General features: G+C 39.8%; 1 protein-coding gene across 1 annotated transcript in view; it reads left to right on the plus strand.

Annotated features, from left to right (window-relative positions):
• Positions 1 to 15010, plus strand: part of PALMD (palmdelphin) — a gene marked incomplete at its 3' end in the record, with an annotated part of 44116 nt that extends 29106 nt beyond the window's left edge. Inside the window, exons 4-8 of the mRNA XM_084243780.1 lie at positions 6927 to 7041; positions 7200 to 7233; positions 7343 to 7456; positions 9773 to 10861; positions 14967 to 15010. Coding sequence (XP_084099906.1) covers positions 6927 to 7041; positions 7200 to 7233; positions 7343 to 7456; positions 9773 to 10861; positions 14967 to 15010 — 1396 coding nt within the window. The remainder of the gene's footprint in view (positions 1 to 6926; positions 7042 to 7199; positions 7234 to 7342; positions 7457 to 9772; positions 10862 to 14966) is intronic.
• Positions 15011 to 19050: the final 4040 nt, after the last annotated feature.

The following is a 19050-nucleotide window of genomic DNA, read 5'->3' on the forward strand; positions in this document are numbered from 1 at the left end:
GTAATTCTGAAAATCAATAAATGATACAGAAACCTCATAAAATTGGTCATACTAAGATGCATTCCTCACATGGTTATAGAATAGTTAAAATATCGGTTTTTGATACTGTAAAAGACTCAATAATAACAGCGGCTTAAACAATATTTTAAAAAGTTCATTTCTCACCTACACTTAAAATCCTAACTGGGAGACATTTAAGCACAAGGAAACAGCAACATTGCATGAGATGGTCAAGAGACCCTGTTCCCTTCTGTCTGTAGCTTTGCTACCCTTTGAATGATGCCCCCAGCTCTTTGGTTAAAGACAGTTCACATCTCCCACATCTGCATTCCAATTTAGGATGGAGAAGGTAATTGGAGGGCAAACAGCCCTATTTTAAGGATATGGCCTGAAAATTGCAGTAGTCATTTCTGGTTATATCTTACTGGCTACAATTATCACATGGCATCATTTTCATGCAATGGAGTCAGATAAATGTAAACTGTAGCAGGACAATCAGGAAGACACATCAAACTTCTGTCATTGTAAAGAACAGGAGGAATGGTTTTGGGAGGGATTAGCAGGATGTCAAAACAGATTAGCATGTTCTTTCATTCATTAAAAGGACAACATTTATCAAATAAATAACTTGTATTAAATAGACATCATCCCCACAAAATTTATGAAAATCCTAATACTGTAACTCTGTTTGGGATTTTAGTCCAGAACAGTATTTAAGGACAGATGTGCCCCTGAAGCTATGTTAGCACCATGCTTACTCTACTCTAAAATCATTTTTATTAAAGTTGAAGATCAAATCCCCAAAGGGACCCGATAGGATTTCTCTTTCACTGAGGTTATCTGAGATGACTCTCCTCTCCCTGGCTGATTAGGAAGAGAAAGGGGTTACTGATTGTTACTGAGAAACTCCCCCATGTCAAGCTCTGTGCTAGAGGCGTACAGATATTAGCTCATCTACCTTCTTAAAGGAAACCCTTTGTGAATAATATTCTTCTTCCCCAGATGAGAAAACTGCTGCAGTAATTAAGCCAAGTGTGCTGGCTTTGATTTGGGCTCACTTTGTTTCCATGGGTTGAGCCCAGGGAGAAAAGTAGACATTCACACAAAAACTCATAAATTAGGGGCCTCCCTGGTGGCGCAGGGAGTTAAGTCTCAGCACTACGAAGCTATCCGCAGCCACTGTGGCATGAGTTTGATCCCCAGTTAGGGAGCTAACCCACATGGCACAGCAGACCTCTCCTGTCTCGCCCACAGCTCCCCTCAGCAGTGTATTTCAGTCAATCTGCCTGTTCTGTTGCCCACTCTCTCTGGTGAATCCTCTTACCACCACCCCCACCTCTGGCCTGTGCCCCAGATCTTTTATGCATAAATAAATAAATCTTTTTAAAAAACTCAAAATAAAGGTAAACCACAATCTACCTCTTGTTTCCCCAAGATTCAGTGGAGAAGAAAGGAGTATCTAACCCAAGAAAAGAGTTAAGAGTTACAATTACTCACCATGCAAGGCTGAATTCAACTCTAAAGAAGGAGCGAAATATAGCCTTTATATGTAGTGAGTCAGCACCTTTATGTGTTGTGCGTTCCAAAAACACACTGGATCATTCCTTTTCTTTGTCTAATTGGAGGTGGGACGGGGAAAGTGCTCCTAGCACTTCCATCAATTACTCTCTACTATTGAATAGCACAGCCTGACTCTAAGACCTCTGATTCAGACCATGCCAGAGCAGCAAACACCAGACACTCTTGGGTGTAGTCCTCACTTTTAATTAGAGAGTTTAGGCTACCAAGACACAAGTAATTCATCAGTCCTTTCAAAACCAGTCATAAATTAATTTCAAACATAGCATTGGGGATTACATTCAAGCTGCAGTATTACAATCAAGTTGCATTCACCAGCTTTATACTTAAGACCTAAAGCCTCCATTACTTTCAACAGTCTACATGCAAGCAAAGAAAATTTCACTATAAAGTGGCACTTGCTTAGGAAACCCCAAACTCTTAACAAGACTGTTCTAAGAACTCAAGAACTCCTACCAAAAGTCAAACTCAAGCAGCCAAAGCAAAAATAAACAAATAAAATAGCAAAGTCTGCGCTTTAATCCTGGTGAGAATGACTATCCAGGAAGCAGGGAAATTCCCAGTACAACAAAATCACTCCAAAGGAGGTTAGGACCGAAATATTACCTTTATATGTAATGAGTCAGCACCTTTACATGTTGATGGACCCCTGCTAGGCTTTCAATCTTCACTGTCTTTATTACCCTAGAAAGGAAGAAATCCTTCAGTATACTACTGAGCAAGATAATGTGTGTCAGTTCCCAAAAACCATTTTGAAAAGTTTTGCTCCCACAGTAGCTAATTAGAAGGGAGTTCAATTTACAATAGCTAAGCTTTGGAAACAGCCCAAATGCCCAAAAATAGATGACTGGATCAAGAAGATGTGGTGCATATACACCATGGAATATTACTCAGCATTCAAAAAAGATAAACACATGCCATTTGCAGCAACATGGATGGTGCTGGAAGGGATCATGCTCAGCGAAATAAGCCAAAAAGAAAAAGAAAAATACCGGATGGTCTCACTCATAGCAGGAATCTAGAAAACTTAAATAAGGGACCAGGAAAATGAATAACTATAAGAAAGTGAAAATCAAAATCAACAAAAACTATGAACCAGAGACACTCTATGGGGGGTGGGGGGTGGGGAGGGGAAGGATTGGGGTCAGAATGGGGGGGTTGCAATTATATGGGGAATATAAAAATAAAATTTATTATTTAAAAAAAAAAAGAAGAAGAAGGGATTTCAAAGCTTAGGCTCTGTCTCAGACTGAATTTCAAAGTCTGTCTCTCCAGAGGTTACCTGTCCACCTCTGGCCAGATGCCTTTCTAGATGCCCAGCTTGTTCATCTGTCCAATGGAACTGGTAACAGTCCTCATGGGTGTTGTTGTGAAGACACAGTAATCTAATGCCTGTATATGGTAAATACTTAATATATGTGAAATGTTACAGTTGTAACAGTGAAGTGCTACAAAAGGGACATACACTTTTAATATTTCTTATTCTCCTGAGTTCCAGTCTGTTTAGCTCTTATTGGCAAATTCCATCATATTGTTAGTCCTTGTTAACGCCACCCAAAACTGAAAGAAATAAATGGACCCTTCCCAGCAGAAAAATTGCCTTCTGAAATAACCCCTTTTGGTGCTCCCAGCATTTATGTGCTGCTGTCCTTTTTCTAAGACAAAAAATTGCATGTTGAAATTGGATGGGAGACATTATCTCGTGACGATTAAGGGAGGTTATTACTAGAACAGTACATGAAGTGAAAGCTACCTGCTTTCACCCAGGGAATACTGGAAAATAACCTCTTTTCCCCCAGCAAATAGGCAAGGAGAAGAAAGATCCGAATAATGGATAGCATTACAAATCCTTTTCCATGTACTCTGCTTATCTAAATTGGCACAGGCTGCCTGCCCACCATCTCTCCTAAATTATGAGAAATACCAACCCACCCATCAGGCCCCACCTAATAACCCAGGAGGCACCAAGAAGGTTATTTCTCTTTCTCTGCCACCTGTTTCTCACCAAACTGAATCAGCAATTCTTAGAGCTCAATTCCCATTACGAAAGGTAATAGCTTCTAAAGATGGGGATGGCAGAGCTTATGGAAATTCTACCCCATCAGCTGAGAGATAAGCAGGTGAAGTTTAGAGAATTAGCCCCCAGCAACCTCCTCAAAAGTTTTCCAGGGAGAAAAAATTTAGTTTTGCATGTCTATGTGAAACTAAAATTGTATGTCCATATATAGATAGATATTTATCTCCATGGATAAGTCTATATGAATGTGTAAATATATGTGTGACTACATAAATTTAGCCAGTATAAGTGAAGAATTGGGGAAACATATGTATGTACACAATATGTCATACTAAATGCTACATCTTTCTCTTCACCCAAAAACCTTCAAAAAAGGACTCCCTATGAACTCCTATTTTAAGCCCTATATTTTTTGAACTTGGAATGAGAGTGGAGTATCCTTTTAGCTATGACCACTGAGACAGAAAAAACGAAATCAAGGGAGAAAGAGACTTGAAAAGCAATATAACCAGAAAAGTAATTTTCAGTTAAAATAGGCATGATTAAATTCTATCCAACAAACAGTAAATTTGGATTCTATATTATGATAAGTGGGGGGGAGAAAATAATTAGGAAGAAGTATCAGAGAGATGGATTTTATTTTATTATTTTTAAATGATTTATTTATGCATACAAGAACTGGGGTGTAGACCAGAAGTAGGGGGGGGATTCACCAGAGAGAGTGGAGAGCAGAACAGGTGGATCTACTGAAATATACTGCTGAGGGGATCAGCGGGTGAGACAGGAGAGGTTCTGCTGCACCATGTGAGTCAGCTCCCCGGCTTGCTGGGGATTGAACTTGTGCTACAGTGGCTGGCGATATTTTGATAGTGCTGTCTTTAACCCCTGTGCCACCAGGGAGGCCCGAGATGGATTTTTGAAACTTCCCTATAAAGCATGTCTCCAGCACCTGCACTATACCAGGCAGTGCCAGAGATGCCCAGTGTTCCTCAACTTCAGCACTACTGACATTGGGACCAGATAAGCAGGTGGGGTGCACCAGCCTGTGCAATGGAAGGTGTCGAGCAGCCTTCCTAGCTTGTACCTGCTAGATACCAGTAGTGTTCCTCAGGTTGTGACAAACACAAATGCCTCCAGCTATTTATATCCTTGGGTAGAGCAGGAGGAAGGGGCTGCAGAGGACCAGTTGAGACTTACCCTGCTAGATACACAAAGGTCTGTAGCACCAGCAAGGCAAAGAGCAGGTTCTCTATGGATCCCACCAGAGGTGTAGAGTCCTGGAGCCCTCAGTGGCTTTTTCAGGCTTTGCCATTTGTAGTAAGGCCACCAGGAACAGGCAGGAGGGCCAGCGGGGGCAGGAGGCTGGGAGGCCTCCTAGTCCCCAGCAAATCTTCACTCTCTCTGGGCTCGCTTTGATGTTCTTCGTGGTCTCTCCACTGCTGTCTACCCTCTGTGATGCCCTTATATACTGTCTCTAAGCCCAGGTGTGCCCACTTACGCATGCCCACACCATACTCCAGGTGTCCACCATCAGGCCTGCATGCCCCGAGCCCATGCTCCCAAGTGGCTCCTGCATTCAAAGCCTCGGTGATAGCCACAGAGGCCAATGGTGCAAAAGCCTGAGTAATCTTTTACCCTACAGGTCATAGCTGCAATTTTTCTTTTACATTCCTTGAAAAGAGTCAGTCATCAAAAAACATGGTGCATTATCTGGTTGGAGGTTTTCAGACCCCCCTCTCTCTGCTGGGCTAATATTGTGCCCACTGAGTTCTGACCTGTAGATGAAGGAGTCTGGGTAGAAGTCAGTTCATTATCCTCAAAAGCTATTGCTGGGATCGCATTACTGTCACTGGTATTCCGATCTTATAAAAATATTTTTCTAAGACAACAAATATCTAACATGTACCTCTTCATGATATTTTTAGTGTCTATAAATAATACACAGAAGTATCGAATAACACATAAAAATAGGATACTGCGTTTTGCATTGAAGTGGGAATTTTAAGAAATGCTCTGTATCAGTAAGCATCTCCTGTCAGAGGTTTGTGAGTCTAGGTAATTAGCACCAAGATGCTTCCTTATTAGCCTATTTAACTGAGAGTTGGCTGTAGCTAAGTGACAAAGAACAAAAAGGGGGTGTTTGTTTTCTATTTGATTTTCACAAACATGTCATGAAGTGTCATTTGACTGTAGCTCATATTAATGCAGTTTTCACCCAGGGATTTCAAAAACCTTCAAAAACATTCATTAGCAGACACCTTGATGAGGTTAACAGACTTTAAATCTCATATTCTTATTATCCTAAAGGCACTGATGAGAATCACATGGTATTCCATTAGCAGTGGGTCTCTCTAAAGAGAGGAGCAGGCCTCCCTGGTGGCACAAGGGGTTAAGACGCAACCTGTGAATCTATCCACAGCCACTCCAGCATGAGTTCAATCCCTGGCCAGGGAGTTATCCACATGGCGCAGCAGACCTCTCCTGACTTGCCCGCTGCTCCCCTCAGCAGTGTATTTCAGTCAGTCTGCCTGTTCTGTTCCCCACCCTGTCTCTGGTGAATCAGCTCATCCTCCCGCACATCTGGCCTACACCCCAGCTCTTGTATGCATAAATAAATAAATCTTAAAAAAAAAGAGGGGGGCAACTACAGAGCCAGTGCCCTCCCTAATTCCCTGAAATGTAATCACCCAAGAACTCTAGCTCTGTGTCTCAGGAATAGGAAGCTACAGTCAAATGACACTTCATGACATGTTTGTGAAAATCAAATAGAAAGGGCACAGACAGGAGAATACTAGAATTTTCTGAGAGTTCATGATTTCTTTTATTCTTTATTAAACCTTATAAATTAACATTATATCAAGTTGAATAATTATGACTGTAAGTTATTGACTGGCTAGAAAAATTATTATAGTATTACAGTATTGCAATATTTTCTCCAGTTATTACATATGAAGACTTGGGTAAGAAAAGTCATAAACTACATAGTAACTTTGGATGTGCTATTCCTTTTGGTTCAGTATTAAACTTAAATCTCTTTATAAAAGAACTCATGCTATTTCATTTTTACGTAATATTACTAACTGTAATGAAGAAAATGGGGCAAGGGTCAGTTTACCCAAAAATTCCCTTTGTCAAAAAAATGTAGAACTTAAATTGAAAATTATTATATCAGAGTCAATTGTTGGGTACCTATTAAGTACTAAATGTAAATGTTTAGTTGTGGCAATATTCTTAGAAAGTATCTGGATACTTACAAGCGATATTCCACAGAAAGTCTTGGAAACTGCATTTATACTGGCTTAATCGGTAAAAGGTATCTTTTTATTGTCAGACTAGAGAAAGAAATCCACAATCTCGAAAAGGCGGAACTACAAATCTCAACCAATGAAGAGGCAATTTTAAAGAAATTGAAATCAGTTGAGAGAACAACAGAAGACATAATAAGGGTGAGCAACAATTAATTAATTAATAATAATTAATTTGAAGGTTATGATTCCCTCCCAAAATGAGTCCACAAAAAAATCTATAATTCTTCAAAGTGCATCCACATTTAGAATTCTTTTTCAAACTATATTAATCACAGAGAATTTCTTTTTTCTTATAGTCTGTGAAGGTAGAAAAGGAAGAACCATTAGAAGGTATGTTTTGAGCAGTTTATTCAATGTCTTTTATTATAAACCCACTGAAATTCTCCCCATTGTTATAAACATATTCTAAATGTATTTTATATTAATGTAAATTTTACAGCATCAATTGAAGACATCTATGCTAATATCCCTGACCTTCCAAAGTCCTACATACCCACCAGGTTAAGGAAGGAAAGAAATGAAGGAATAGAAGATGATGAGCAAAACAGAAAAGGTATAAAGCAATCTGTGTTCAATAGCAGGTTCTCAAATTCAACTTACAGGTTAAGTAATGGTCCATTTTACAAAGTTCCATGAGTTGTGAGTCACTTGTATAGGGAAAGATAATGAAGTTACAGTCCTTTTTATTTGCATTTCATTTCCTAGCAAACAAGTTGAGGACAGAGACAATAAAAGCCTGAAAGTAACAGATGCTGTCAAAAGCAAAGCTTCCTACTCAAAAATCTTTCTCCCAATATAGTCCATCTGGTAGGTAGTCTCTTGGGTTACCAAGGTCCTTTTGGACAGTGAAAATCTTTCCCTTGGAAAGGTTAGGCATAATTTACCCCAATGGGGGAATAATTTTCATAAAACGTTATACTTCAAAACCTCTAGGAAAAATTGACAGTTTATATGGGAGTAGACAGAGAACCTTTGAATTTTAGATTCAAAAGAAAATCTATATCTATAGATAGCAGTCATTCACTCATTCAGAAATATTTAGTGAACGCCTATGCCAAGGTCAGTTCTCACAGTAAGAATCCAATAAATAAGTAAAATAGCAAAAATTTCTACTCTCATAGAGCTGACATTCTGAGAAAATAAGCCCCAAAACAGAGAAAAAATAAAATATATCATGTTAGGAAATAAAAATGCTAAAGAAAAGAACAAAGGAGGGACGGGGTCTAGGGAGAGTGTGGATAAGCATGTCGCAGTTGTAGCTGGGTAAGCAGTGAAGGCCCAGAACTATCCGGCTGTCAAGGAGAGTTGCAAAACAAGATAGTTTCAAAAAGGGAGGTGGGGCACCATGTGGGTAGCTCCCTGGGTGGCCTGGGATCAAACTCCTGCTACAGAGACTGCAGATAGCTTCTTCTGTTCCCCACTCTGTCTTGGCAAATCCTCTCCCACCCTGCACCTCTGGCTTGTACCCTAGTTCTTGTATCATAAATTTTTTTTTTTTTTTAAAGGAAGGGGCCTCCCCTGGTGGTGCAGCAGTTGAGCGCTGGGCTGCGAAGCTGCCCGTAGCCTCTGCAGCGCCGGTTCGATCCCCCACCGCTGGCGAGGGTCCCACATGGCACGCAGACCTCTCCTGCTGTGCCCGCTGCTCCCCTCAGCAGTGTGTTTCGTCAGTCTGCCTGTTTTGCTCCCCGCTCTGGCCCTGGTGAATTCTCTCACCCTCCCACACTTCTGACTATACCCAGTGCTTGTATAAATAAATGAATGAATGAATGAATGAATGAATAAATAAATATTTTTTAAAAGGAAGGTGGAAAGACATGTCAAAAGAAGCACTGCCACATTGTAATTGTGCCCAGAGCCTCTTAGCTATTGTACGAGCTAAATTTCCGGCCATGGGATCTTACCTGGGGCATGAAGCAGACTTCAGCTTCCCCCAAATCAACCAGTTCTCGCCACACCAGTTGTTTCAGGACAAGTAACTCCCCTCTATGGTTAGCCCTACCCCTACTTGAAAATTCAAAGGAGAAAGGCAAAATGAGAATTCCTGCGATTCTAGCCTTCACCATCCCTCTTCAATACCAGTTCTGCCTTAAAACAACCTCCTTGTTGTGAAAATTTCTCAGTAATTTCCACAGACTGCTGGGCTGTGAAACTTAATAAAATAGACTGTGGAGGCCTCTTACCTACTATAATGTGTGTTGTGACATATCCTTTCTAACTAAAGAAGAGTTCTGATTCATCCCATTGAGTAAAGTATATAAATCTGTCTGGTTGGAATTATTAATTAGAAATAGGATGTTTTTGGTTCCCTGATGAAAATTTTTACTTGTTGGAACCCTCAGTTTCTCTTTTTCAATCTTTCCCATTTTTCAGTCATTTCATATATATCCTTACATTGAAACCAATGCCATTACGGTGTTGGTCGTTATATAATTGATAAATAAATCAGAATTGTAAAAACTAGACAACCACATTGCCATTAAAAATAAATCAAAGGGTATACTTAACAACCATGGTGAGACAGGCTGGTTTACAAGAGAAAATGTTAATGAAATCAAAGCTTAAATTTTTTCTCTTAAAGGGCCTCCCTGGTGGCGCAAGGGGTTGAGAGCTGCACTGTGAAGCTGTCTGCAGCTTCTGTAGCACAAGTTTGGTCCCCCGGCTGGTTAGGGAGCTACCCACATGGCGCAGCAGACCTCTCCTGACTCGCCCACTGCTCCCCCAGCAGTGTATTTCAGTTGATCTACCTGTCCTGTTCCCCGCTGTCTCTGGTGAATCCTCTCAACACCCCCCACCCTGCCACACCTCTGGCCTGTTCTCCAGTTCTTGTATGCATAAATAATCTTTTTTTTTTTAACTTGTCTTTCAACAGCTTTGTATGCCATGGAAATTAAGGTTGAAAAAGACTTGAAGACCGGAGAAAGTACAGTTCTGTCTTCAATACCTCTCCCATCCGATGACTTTAAAGGTACAGGAATCAAAGTATATGATGATGGGCGAAAGTCTGTATACGCAGTCAGCTCCAATCAGAGGGTGGCACACAATGGCGCCGATGGCCTGGCAACAGTTGAGGTAGAGGAACTTCTACGACAAGCTTCTGAGAGAAACTCTCAATCCCCAACGGAGTATCACGAGCCTGTATATGCCAATCCCTTTTACAGGCCAACCACTCCACAGAGAGACAAATTACCCCCTGGACCAAACTTTCAAGAAAGGATAAAGATGAAAGCTAATGGACTAGGAAATGATGTGAATGAATCCGTACACAGTATGAACAATGGACTTTCAGAGGAGGGTGGCACCAGCTTCAATCATATCGGTGCCAGTCAGCCAATTCCTCGTCCCCGATCGATGACTCACCAAGCACAGGAGACATCCTACACCCTACAGAAGGGGCAGACGACGCCTTGGGAAGAACCGAATGTGATGCAAGACAAGTATTCACCTTCTCCAAAGACAAGACAGAATCCCAGTGAAGCCCTAGTTGGGAAGTCAGAACCCCAAGGTGCTTCTCCTACTTCCCAGGAGGAAGAAGATGTTAGATACAATATTGTTCATTCCCTGCCATCTGACATGAAAGATAGAGAACCTGTGACAATGATTTTCATGGGCTATCAGCAGGCAGAAGACAACGAAGAAGAAAAGAAACTTCTGACCGGGTATGACGGGATCATCCATGCTGAGCTGGTGGTGATTGATGATGAGGAGGAGGGTGAGGGAGATGAGGAGCCTTCCTACCACCCCGTAGCTCCTTATAGTCAGGTTTACCAGCCTGTTAAACCAACACCACTTCCCAGGAAGAGATCAGAAGTTAAACCCCATGAAAACACAAACCACAGATCTCCACACAAAAATTCCATGTCCCTAAAAGAGCAAGAAGAAAACTTAGGCAGCCCTATCCAGAATTCTCCACTTGAAGTTCAGCTAGCTGGTGATGGGACTGAGGATCCGACCTTAACAGGTAATAAGCATGACAAAGCTTGCCACTGCTGTGTAGTCATGTGACAATCTTCTCTTTGAGTTAACAAATCCTCTTGCTTTCAGCTTTTTGGACCACCTCATAGACTAATACACTCTAAGGTTTGTGTTAATGTTGATCTGAGTTATTGTCACCATAAGTAAAGTGATTATGTCATTTCAAAAAATAAGGAAAATTAAAAAATAATAGTTGCCTTATTTGTATGTTGCACTCATAGACCTTTGTGGCTTGAAATTCACCTGTCGTGGTGTAGTACTGTGTGTCAACGTCTTTGAATCATTAATATGTTGGCTCATCAATATCTCATATTTTCCCACCAGAATCTGATACCAGCTACATTTGGGGCTGTGATTTAAACTTTTGGCATAAGTTAATTGCCTTAATTTTGAAAAAAAAATCCCGTATCTTGTTTCTCTTCCTTTCTAGTTTTATTAATTTTATTTCCTTAATTTTTCTACATTTTAAAATAAAATGTCAGTTTATTTTACATTATCTATAACAATTCATTTTGCAAAGTCTTCCCTAACTTAGAAAATTTATTTTTTATATATTTGCATTCATCACTATCAAGTTTTATAGCTATCTGGCTTTTTAGCATTGACTAGAAATTAACACTTTTCTACAAAAGTGGTCGTTCATCAATTTTAGATTCCTTCTTATCACTTGAATATTATATTCTGGGTATCAAGTATAAAGAATAAGTAAGAATCAGACAAAATCAGTTATAATAGTGGTACTTTTACTTTGGCTAACCAAATTATATATAGGCGCTGCGTAGTGAAAGGGACAGCAAATTTAAATGTCTTTAATGGAATAATTCTTATTAAAAAGCAATAACTACCAAGTCCAAGTTAATCCAGCAAACAGAATCTGATTATTCTATAGAAGTGGAGTAATAACTGCACAATTCAAGAAGGATTTTTTTCCATAGCACCCTGTAAACCCAATTTTAGGTGCCAATAATACAACAGAATAAATCTCTTCCATTTTCCAAATAGTGAAATTAGGCACACCAGTTGTAAATTTAATTATCTGAAGAATTTCTAAACTCTTGCTAAGTGTACACTTATATTATCTTCCTAAGTCAGGGTTGAATGGTGTATCTCCACAATGGAAGCCTGTTGAAACCAAAAGTCCCTCTTTGTTTTAAGAATGAGCTTTGTTTGTTAATCAAACTTTGCATCTTAAATTCATTTTTAAAACAACAACACAGAAAACTTAAAAATAGAGCAACACACTCTTTCTGATCAAGAGCACTGATATTACCCACTAAGGACCTCCTGTTTTTGAACTGGATGCAAGCCAGCTCCTCCTGCAGACCCTTATTCCCTCTCCCCTACCATGTCCACACATTTACCCCATAGAAAAAGACAGGAAGTGACTAAAGTTTCCAGACAACACTAATCATGTCACTGAACAAAAATAATGAAAACAGGAAGACCTATTCCAGACAAAGCAACAATACAAAGTTCTGTACTATCAATCAAAGCATCTTATAAACAGAATGCTCCAAATTCCTTCCCTTCCATCATGATATTGTTTCACATTTCTGTTTTCTAATTCAGCACATGGATTATAGAGTTGATAGGGCTTTTTTTGATGGGCTTTAAAAATCAGAATATCATGTCAAAGTATGTCCTGATTCATTAATATGTTGGATAAACACCCACGTACAGAGAATATGTAACTGACTATGCACTTAAGTTCCACAACACCAAGGAGATTGAGCTCCTTCCTTACCCACTCCCCAATAAATGCTTATTGATACTTGGAAATCCACATTTCAATCAATTCCTTTATTTATGGTATAAGTCCTCTACTAAATATAAATTTCCTGGTTGCTATAAGAGTTAATAATTATCTCTTTCCTCTAAATGTAAATATTGTTATCAAAGCCTCATCTGAGAGCAATTTTTAACTTGAAAAAGAGCATGAAGGAGAAAAAAAATGGGAAAGGTAGAGGCTGGAGATCCTAAAGACAACATCTCTTAGTCAAGCCTTTTACAGAGTAAGGTGTGACAAGAAAATTCGGGCAAAGTAATGTCTTACTTTTAATGTAACTCTAACAGGGCCATGCTCTGAGATTGTAAGTAACTCAGTAGCAGACACTTCCACCACCGAGTGGCCCCCCACAAGCTTTCACTGGGACTGACCGCACTACTGTGCCCCCATCTAGACAGTTGACTTCCTTGGTAGTCCTCACCAACCTACTCTTATATTCCTTCTACTCTTTTCTCCCTCTGAGAGATGTCAGTGGCATTTCAGAATGCAGAGGTGAAGAATCTCAGCTGCAGGGATTTTGTATGTTACTGGTGCCAAAATCACCAGCCTGTAGCAACTGTAGCAACTGTGTGGAAGTGAAGAGGAAGGAGACGAGCTCTCCTCCACCAAGTTCAGTCAGCCAACACTATGTGTTTGAAGTGCTATTGGAAGAGGGAGCAGAGATCAGAAAAGAGCAAACAAGAAGTGAAAAGGAGAGCTAACAGCCCAGGCTTCTTAGCAGCGAGATCAAGCAGCCTCCTCAGCAGGCTCAGGTCCCACATATCCACTGAGAATTCACACCATTAGCCATAGCACTAACAAAAAGGGAAAAAAGGAATGGCAGAGGCTAAATCTAGATTTCTTAGTCCTCATAAGAAATGGGACAGTGAGTTACTGGATTCCCCCACCCCTGAGGATGCTAACATCCTGAGGATGGTAAACATTCTTTAAGAGCATTTTTGAATGTCCACAACACATGGGGTGCACCTGATTTACTGAACCTCAAGGTGAGGTGTAACTGTAGAGAGGACAACTTTACCAAAGCCTTAAGAGAGACCTTTTAAAATAAGGTTCCTTAAAATAGACTTTGCCTTCACTCTTTTTTTTTTTTTTTTTGATATGGGCAATGCAGAGGCTCATAAAATCTAAGAGTAGAAACTTTGTAAAGCCTTGCCTTTTGCCTCCAGTTCACCTCCAGTTGTTTAAGTATAGATTTCACCATCCAATGCCCCACAGCAGTAGAGACCCCCTCCTGGCTACAGAGCAAAAAAAATTCTCTTGGTGCTAAAGTCAAAGGAATATTCTTGGCCTCACCATTAGAAATACTTGTTTCTCTTAAGATTCCAAGGATAGCAATGCTCTTTACATCATTTAAATGAAAATTATTACAGATAAGTAGAGTGACAATGAAAATGATCATAAGTGTTTTTAAAATACTGGATTTTCCTTCCTTCTCATATTGTGAATATATCTTAGAGATATGTTCATTTGTTAGCAGTAATATATGGCTGAGAAATGAGGAATTGTGTTTTTTTAATTTTTTTTATCCAACAAAATTCTACAATCAATTAAATTGCTGATTCTTGGGCCATATTACAGATGAATGTAATGATCAGTGCCTTGAAACCATCTCTCAACTTTTGGAACATGACTGAAGCAGCTGCTCGCTGAAGCCCTAAATATTAAGGGCATGATACCAGAAAACCAGAGGACTGTTATGAATTCTAAATCTACATCAAAAAAATGGTTTCTAAATCCATTATACCATGAGAAATGGAATATGTCAGAAAAAAAGATATATTCACCATTGGAAAGTACACTTAATGTTTTCACAAAGATGTGTGAAATCCAGCTCCCAATCACTGATGCATATTGTTTCATTTATAAAGAATTTTTGTCATTCTATATCACCAAGTTTGATGGATTAAAAGATAGCCCAACATGAATTAGAGTTTAAGTGTCTGCTTTTTAAAAGATAGTGCGGAGCTCAGAAATATTCACAAAACAGGCATTGACCTATAGGAACTATGGCTAATAATGGAATTGTGCACTAATCTTATATTTAATCAACTTATGCTGTTTGCTCTACTAATTTTTCTAATCTTTATAGAAATAGGTTCCTATTAGTTCTGAACCTGCTTCTGTCCTAAGTTAACCATAGCTTATTATTTCTACTATCTTTTTGTGCTACTAAAACAATGCTCACATTGTTGGATAAAATCATCTGAGGTATGTTTCAAACTTTCCTGCATTCTATGAAATGGTCATTTAGAGTGAAAATTAAGACTGTTTTCATAACTATCTCTATTTTTTTTTTTATTTGCAGCTTTAAGGATGAGAATGGCAAAGCTGGGAAAAAAGGTTATCTGAGAAGTGTGCCATCTATGTAGACATTCTTTGGAGAAGAAACTAAGAAACTTTGCAAATTTCTTTTCTGGATATTTTGTTTCTTTTTTCTGACATCCAAAAAAAACTATAACTGTACCCATACTAAGCCATGTGAATAAACAGTAGTCATTATTTGTGAAAAATTAAAAAAAAAAAAACGGGAGAACAAATGTTAAACTTTTCCATTTACTGACATGATTCAGTGGGGACGGGAAGGGTATGGGAAGCCATTGTATTTTTATTGTATTGATACCAAAGAATTTCTAATAAGAGCTTGTTAAATTTAAGAATAAAGTTATTTAAAATAGCCTGACTGCAGTCAATTATCTAACATTGTAATTTTGCTATGCAAAGATTGAAAGATCATAGGACACTATGGTACGTCATCACAGAAATATTCACCTTCAACTCTGATGAGCAAACATGTCAACTCAAAACAACTAGATCTTAAGACATCCTCCTGCTAAGGGCCAATTCAATTGATCTGATAGAGACTTCAAACCTTTGCATATATCCAAAACTGCATGCAACTGTTGTCCCACATTTGGAGACTGGATTTGGATTATCTTAATATTGCACACGACTTTACAGGTGATTACAGGCATGTTCCTTCTTGAAATAGTACCTTTTCTTTCACTCAGTTCAATGTGAACCCCGTGGTGCAGTGACCAATTACGACCTAAAGTTGTTGAATGGAAGGGTAACCATAGTCTTAAAAAATACAAATCTGGTCTGATCTTTGGACAAAATCTTGCAAACAAGCTAGAATTCTGACGTTAAAACTAAGAAGAGCACAATGTCTCTTAAAATGAATAATAAAACTACTTTGGATGTGCACAGCATGTAATTCCTAAGTATTCTTGCCAGGATATTAGATTTGAAGAATATTCCCATGTCAATAAATCCTTACCTACTGTACCTTATTGTACTGACCCCTGTCCAACACCCTCAAGGTCCACTCCCACATATGTTCCCGTGGATCACATTACCAAGTGCTGCAAAGTCTTTCTTTTGGCACATGGTCTGTCTCCTCCCAGCATAGGATCCGAATTTCCCTGGTGGGACTATGGTAGGACCTTATCTTAGTTACCGGTGTGGGGGTGAGAGGTAAAAGAAGCAGATCCTGCTAGGACAAAGATTAACCTGTGAAGTTTCAACCTCGAAGGAGCTGTTTACAAAAGGCAGTTGTTCTCTGAAAGAAAGCTCCTCTGCTGACCTGGAATGTTCTGGGAAATACATAGATTCAAATTTCAGAGGTGCCTTCATACAAACAGCCCAATACCTGGGCACAGGAATCTATTCCTTCCCTTTCATGCTCTGACTAGAACTTAAGTAACTTGCCAGACCTGCACATTGTTTGGTAGTTCTTTTTTGTGATTAAAGCATTGATACTGGTTTTGAGGGGTTGTTGAACACAAATGCTTACTGGAACATTATGTGACACCTAGTGAGTAATCAAAAATAGGATGGATGGATGGATGGGGAAAAGATGGAATCTGTGAAGGAGGCTGTGCAACATCAGAGGAAACATGACCAGCCTCTGGCTGGTGGATCAGCCAGCCCCTTGACAAAGAACCAGGGCTGGTGCACAAAAGTGGTTCGGCGTGGCCAGCAGGTGCTAGGGGCTAGGGCTGAGGTTACTGGGGAAATGGCTGCCAGGCAGGCAGAGTGGGGCCTCAGGACAAAACCATAAGTGATCAGGTAGGGTTGCTGAGATAAGACTGGGCCGTCCACATACCAACCCACTGGCTCCTGTGCTGGATGAAAAGGAAAGTAGGAAAACCCAAGGGAGGTGCCCTCTTGCAGCTTGCAGAAGCCCAGAATTGTCTTGCGGAATCCCTCTAGTGCCCTCTACTGGCAAAGCCCAACATTGCAATAGGAGGCCAGGGAGAGATGTTCACAAGGTCAGGATCACAAAGGCAGGCCAGGAGGGGATATAGAGATGAAGCATTAAATGGACTGGCACAGTCCACACGTTTTAAATTCAGCTTTCTAGTTTATTCTACATTTAGCCTACATTTGAATGTTTGTGCAATCAAAAAACAACTCTATGTCTCTATCTAGTAAGATACAGCTCTGCTTTACACAAAAATCTCAACTCTCTCCCCAAAATGAGGAGACATAAACTCCCGAGAGCTAACTATATTAAACATTATCTTTAAGAACACTTTTACATTGACAAAAAAATTGACATAATGCAAAGTTCCCATGTACCCTACACCCAGGCTCCCCTATGATTAACATTTCACATAAATATGGTGTCCGTGTTAAAATACAATAATGAACATATTACTAACCAAAGTCTCAAGTTTATTCAGATCGCCTTAGTTTTTACCTTAGTTGTCCTGTTTTTGTTCCAGGAGTCCATACAGAAAACCTTATTACTTTGTTGTAAATTCTCCATAGGTTCCTCCAGACTCCAACTGTTCTTCAATTTTCTTGTTTGTTTTTTTTTAAAGATTTATTTATTTATACATACAAGAACTGGGGTACAGGCCAGACCTGTGGGGGAGTGAGAGGACTCACCAGAGACAGAGTGGGGAGCAGAACAGGGAGACTGACTGAAATACACTGGTGAGGGGAGCAGCGAGCGAGTTAGGACAGGTCTGCTGCACCATGTGGGTTGCTCCCTGGACGGCCGGGAATCAAACTCGTGTTGCAGAGGCTGCGGACTGCTTCATAGTGCAGTGCTTAACCCCTTGCGCCACCAGGGAGGCCCAATTTCCTTGTTTTTGATAACCTTAACAGTTTCAAAAACGATTGGTCATGTATTTTGTAGGGTGTCCTCTATTGCAAATGGCCTGGTGTTTCTCTCATGATTAGATTCCAGTCAGGAACTTGGAGAAGGATAACCACAGAGGTAAAGTGCCACTTTGATCACATCACATCAAGGGTACATACTTTCACCATGATTCATCACTGTTGATGTTGGCTTTGATCACCATTGCTATAAAATTATTCTTTGTTTCTTCCTTCTGATAAAGTCCACGTTTGAGTAGGGAGTTAAGCTTTCTTTCTGTTTAAGGTAGAATATCTGCATAAAAAATTACAAATTCTTGCCTCCCCGGTGACTCAAGAGGTTAAGTCGCAGCACTATGAAGCTATTGGTAGCCACTGCAGCATGAATCGATCCCTGGCCAGGGAGCAACCCACATGGCGAGGCAGACCTCTCCTGTCTTGCCCACTGCTCCCCTCAGCAGTGTATTTCAGTCACTCTGCCTTTTCTGTTCCCTACTCTGCCTCTGGTGAATCCTCTCACCCCCAACCCCGCATCTCTGCCCTGCACCCCAGCTCTTGTATGCATAAATTTTTTAAATCTTTTAAAAAGTAAATAAATAAATAAAATCATACAATTGCAGTCCTTTTTATGGTTAGTACTTAGTATGTTTCCAAGGTGGTGAACATAAAATTTTTTATAAAATAAAAAGTATACATTTTATATATAAAAACTATTAAATTTTTGCACTAATAAAAGGCAATGGCATCATCAACCATATGTACACAGCACATTTTACTGCATCATTTAGTCTTTCCTCACAAATGCTCCATTAGATGGACTTGGCAGATGAAAGAAGGAGTTTCAGAAGATGAGTGAATTGCCCAGGGCCATGCAACTTGTAAATTAATGAGCAAATACACACACTCAGGTCTTTCAACTCCACTTCCAAATTCCAGGTGCTTTTTCATTTACGAATCAAGTGCCTCCCAGCTCACTACCAACCCATTCATAAGGATGTCAAGGACAAGAAGAGATGCAAGTTAGAGAGCCGGTCAGGAAAGGCTCCATGGACAAGAAATAATTTGAGTCAGAACTTAATAAACCTACTTTTATTAGGTAGAGAGGAAAAGAAAGGGCATCCCACACAGGTGACCATCAATGACCTGAGTCCAGAGAAGAGCCTGGTGGGGACTGGCCAAGGAGGAAAGCAGCAGGATATGGACAGGGAAAGTATATACCCTAATCTGATTTGAAAACAGCTTAGAAGAATCCTTTCTTTCATCCCCATCTGTAATGGATTATC

This window comes from Talpa europaea (assembly GCF_964194135.1).
Source record: "Talpa europaea genome assembly, chromosome: 9".
Taxonomy (NCBI): Eukaryota; Metazoa; Chordata; class Mammalia; order Eulipotyphla; family Talpidae; genus Talpa; species Talpa europaea.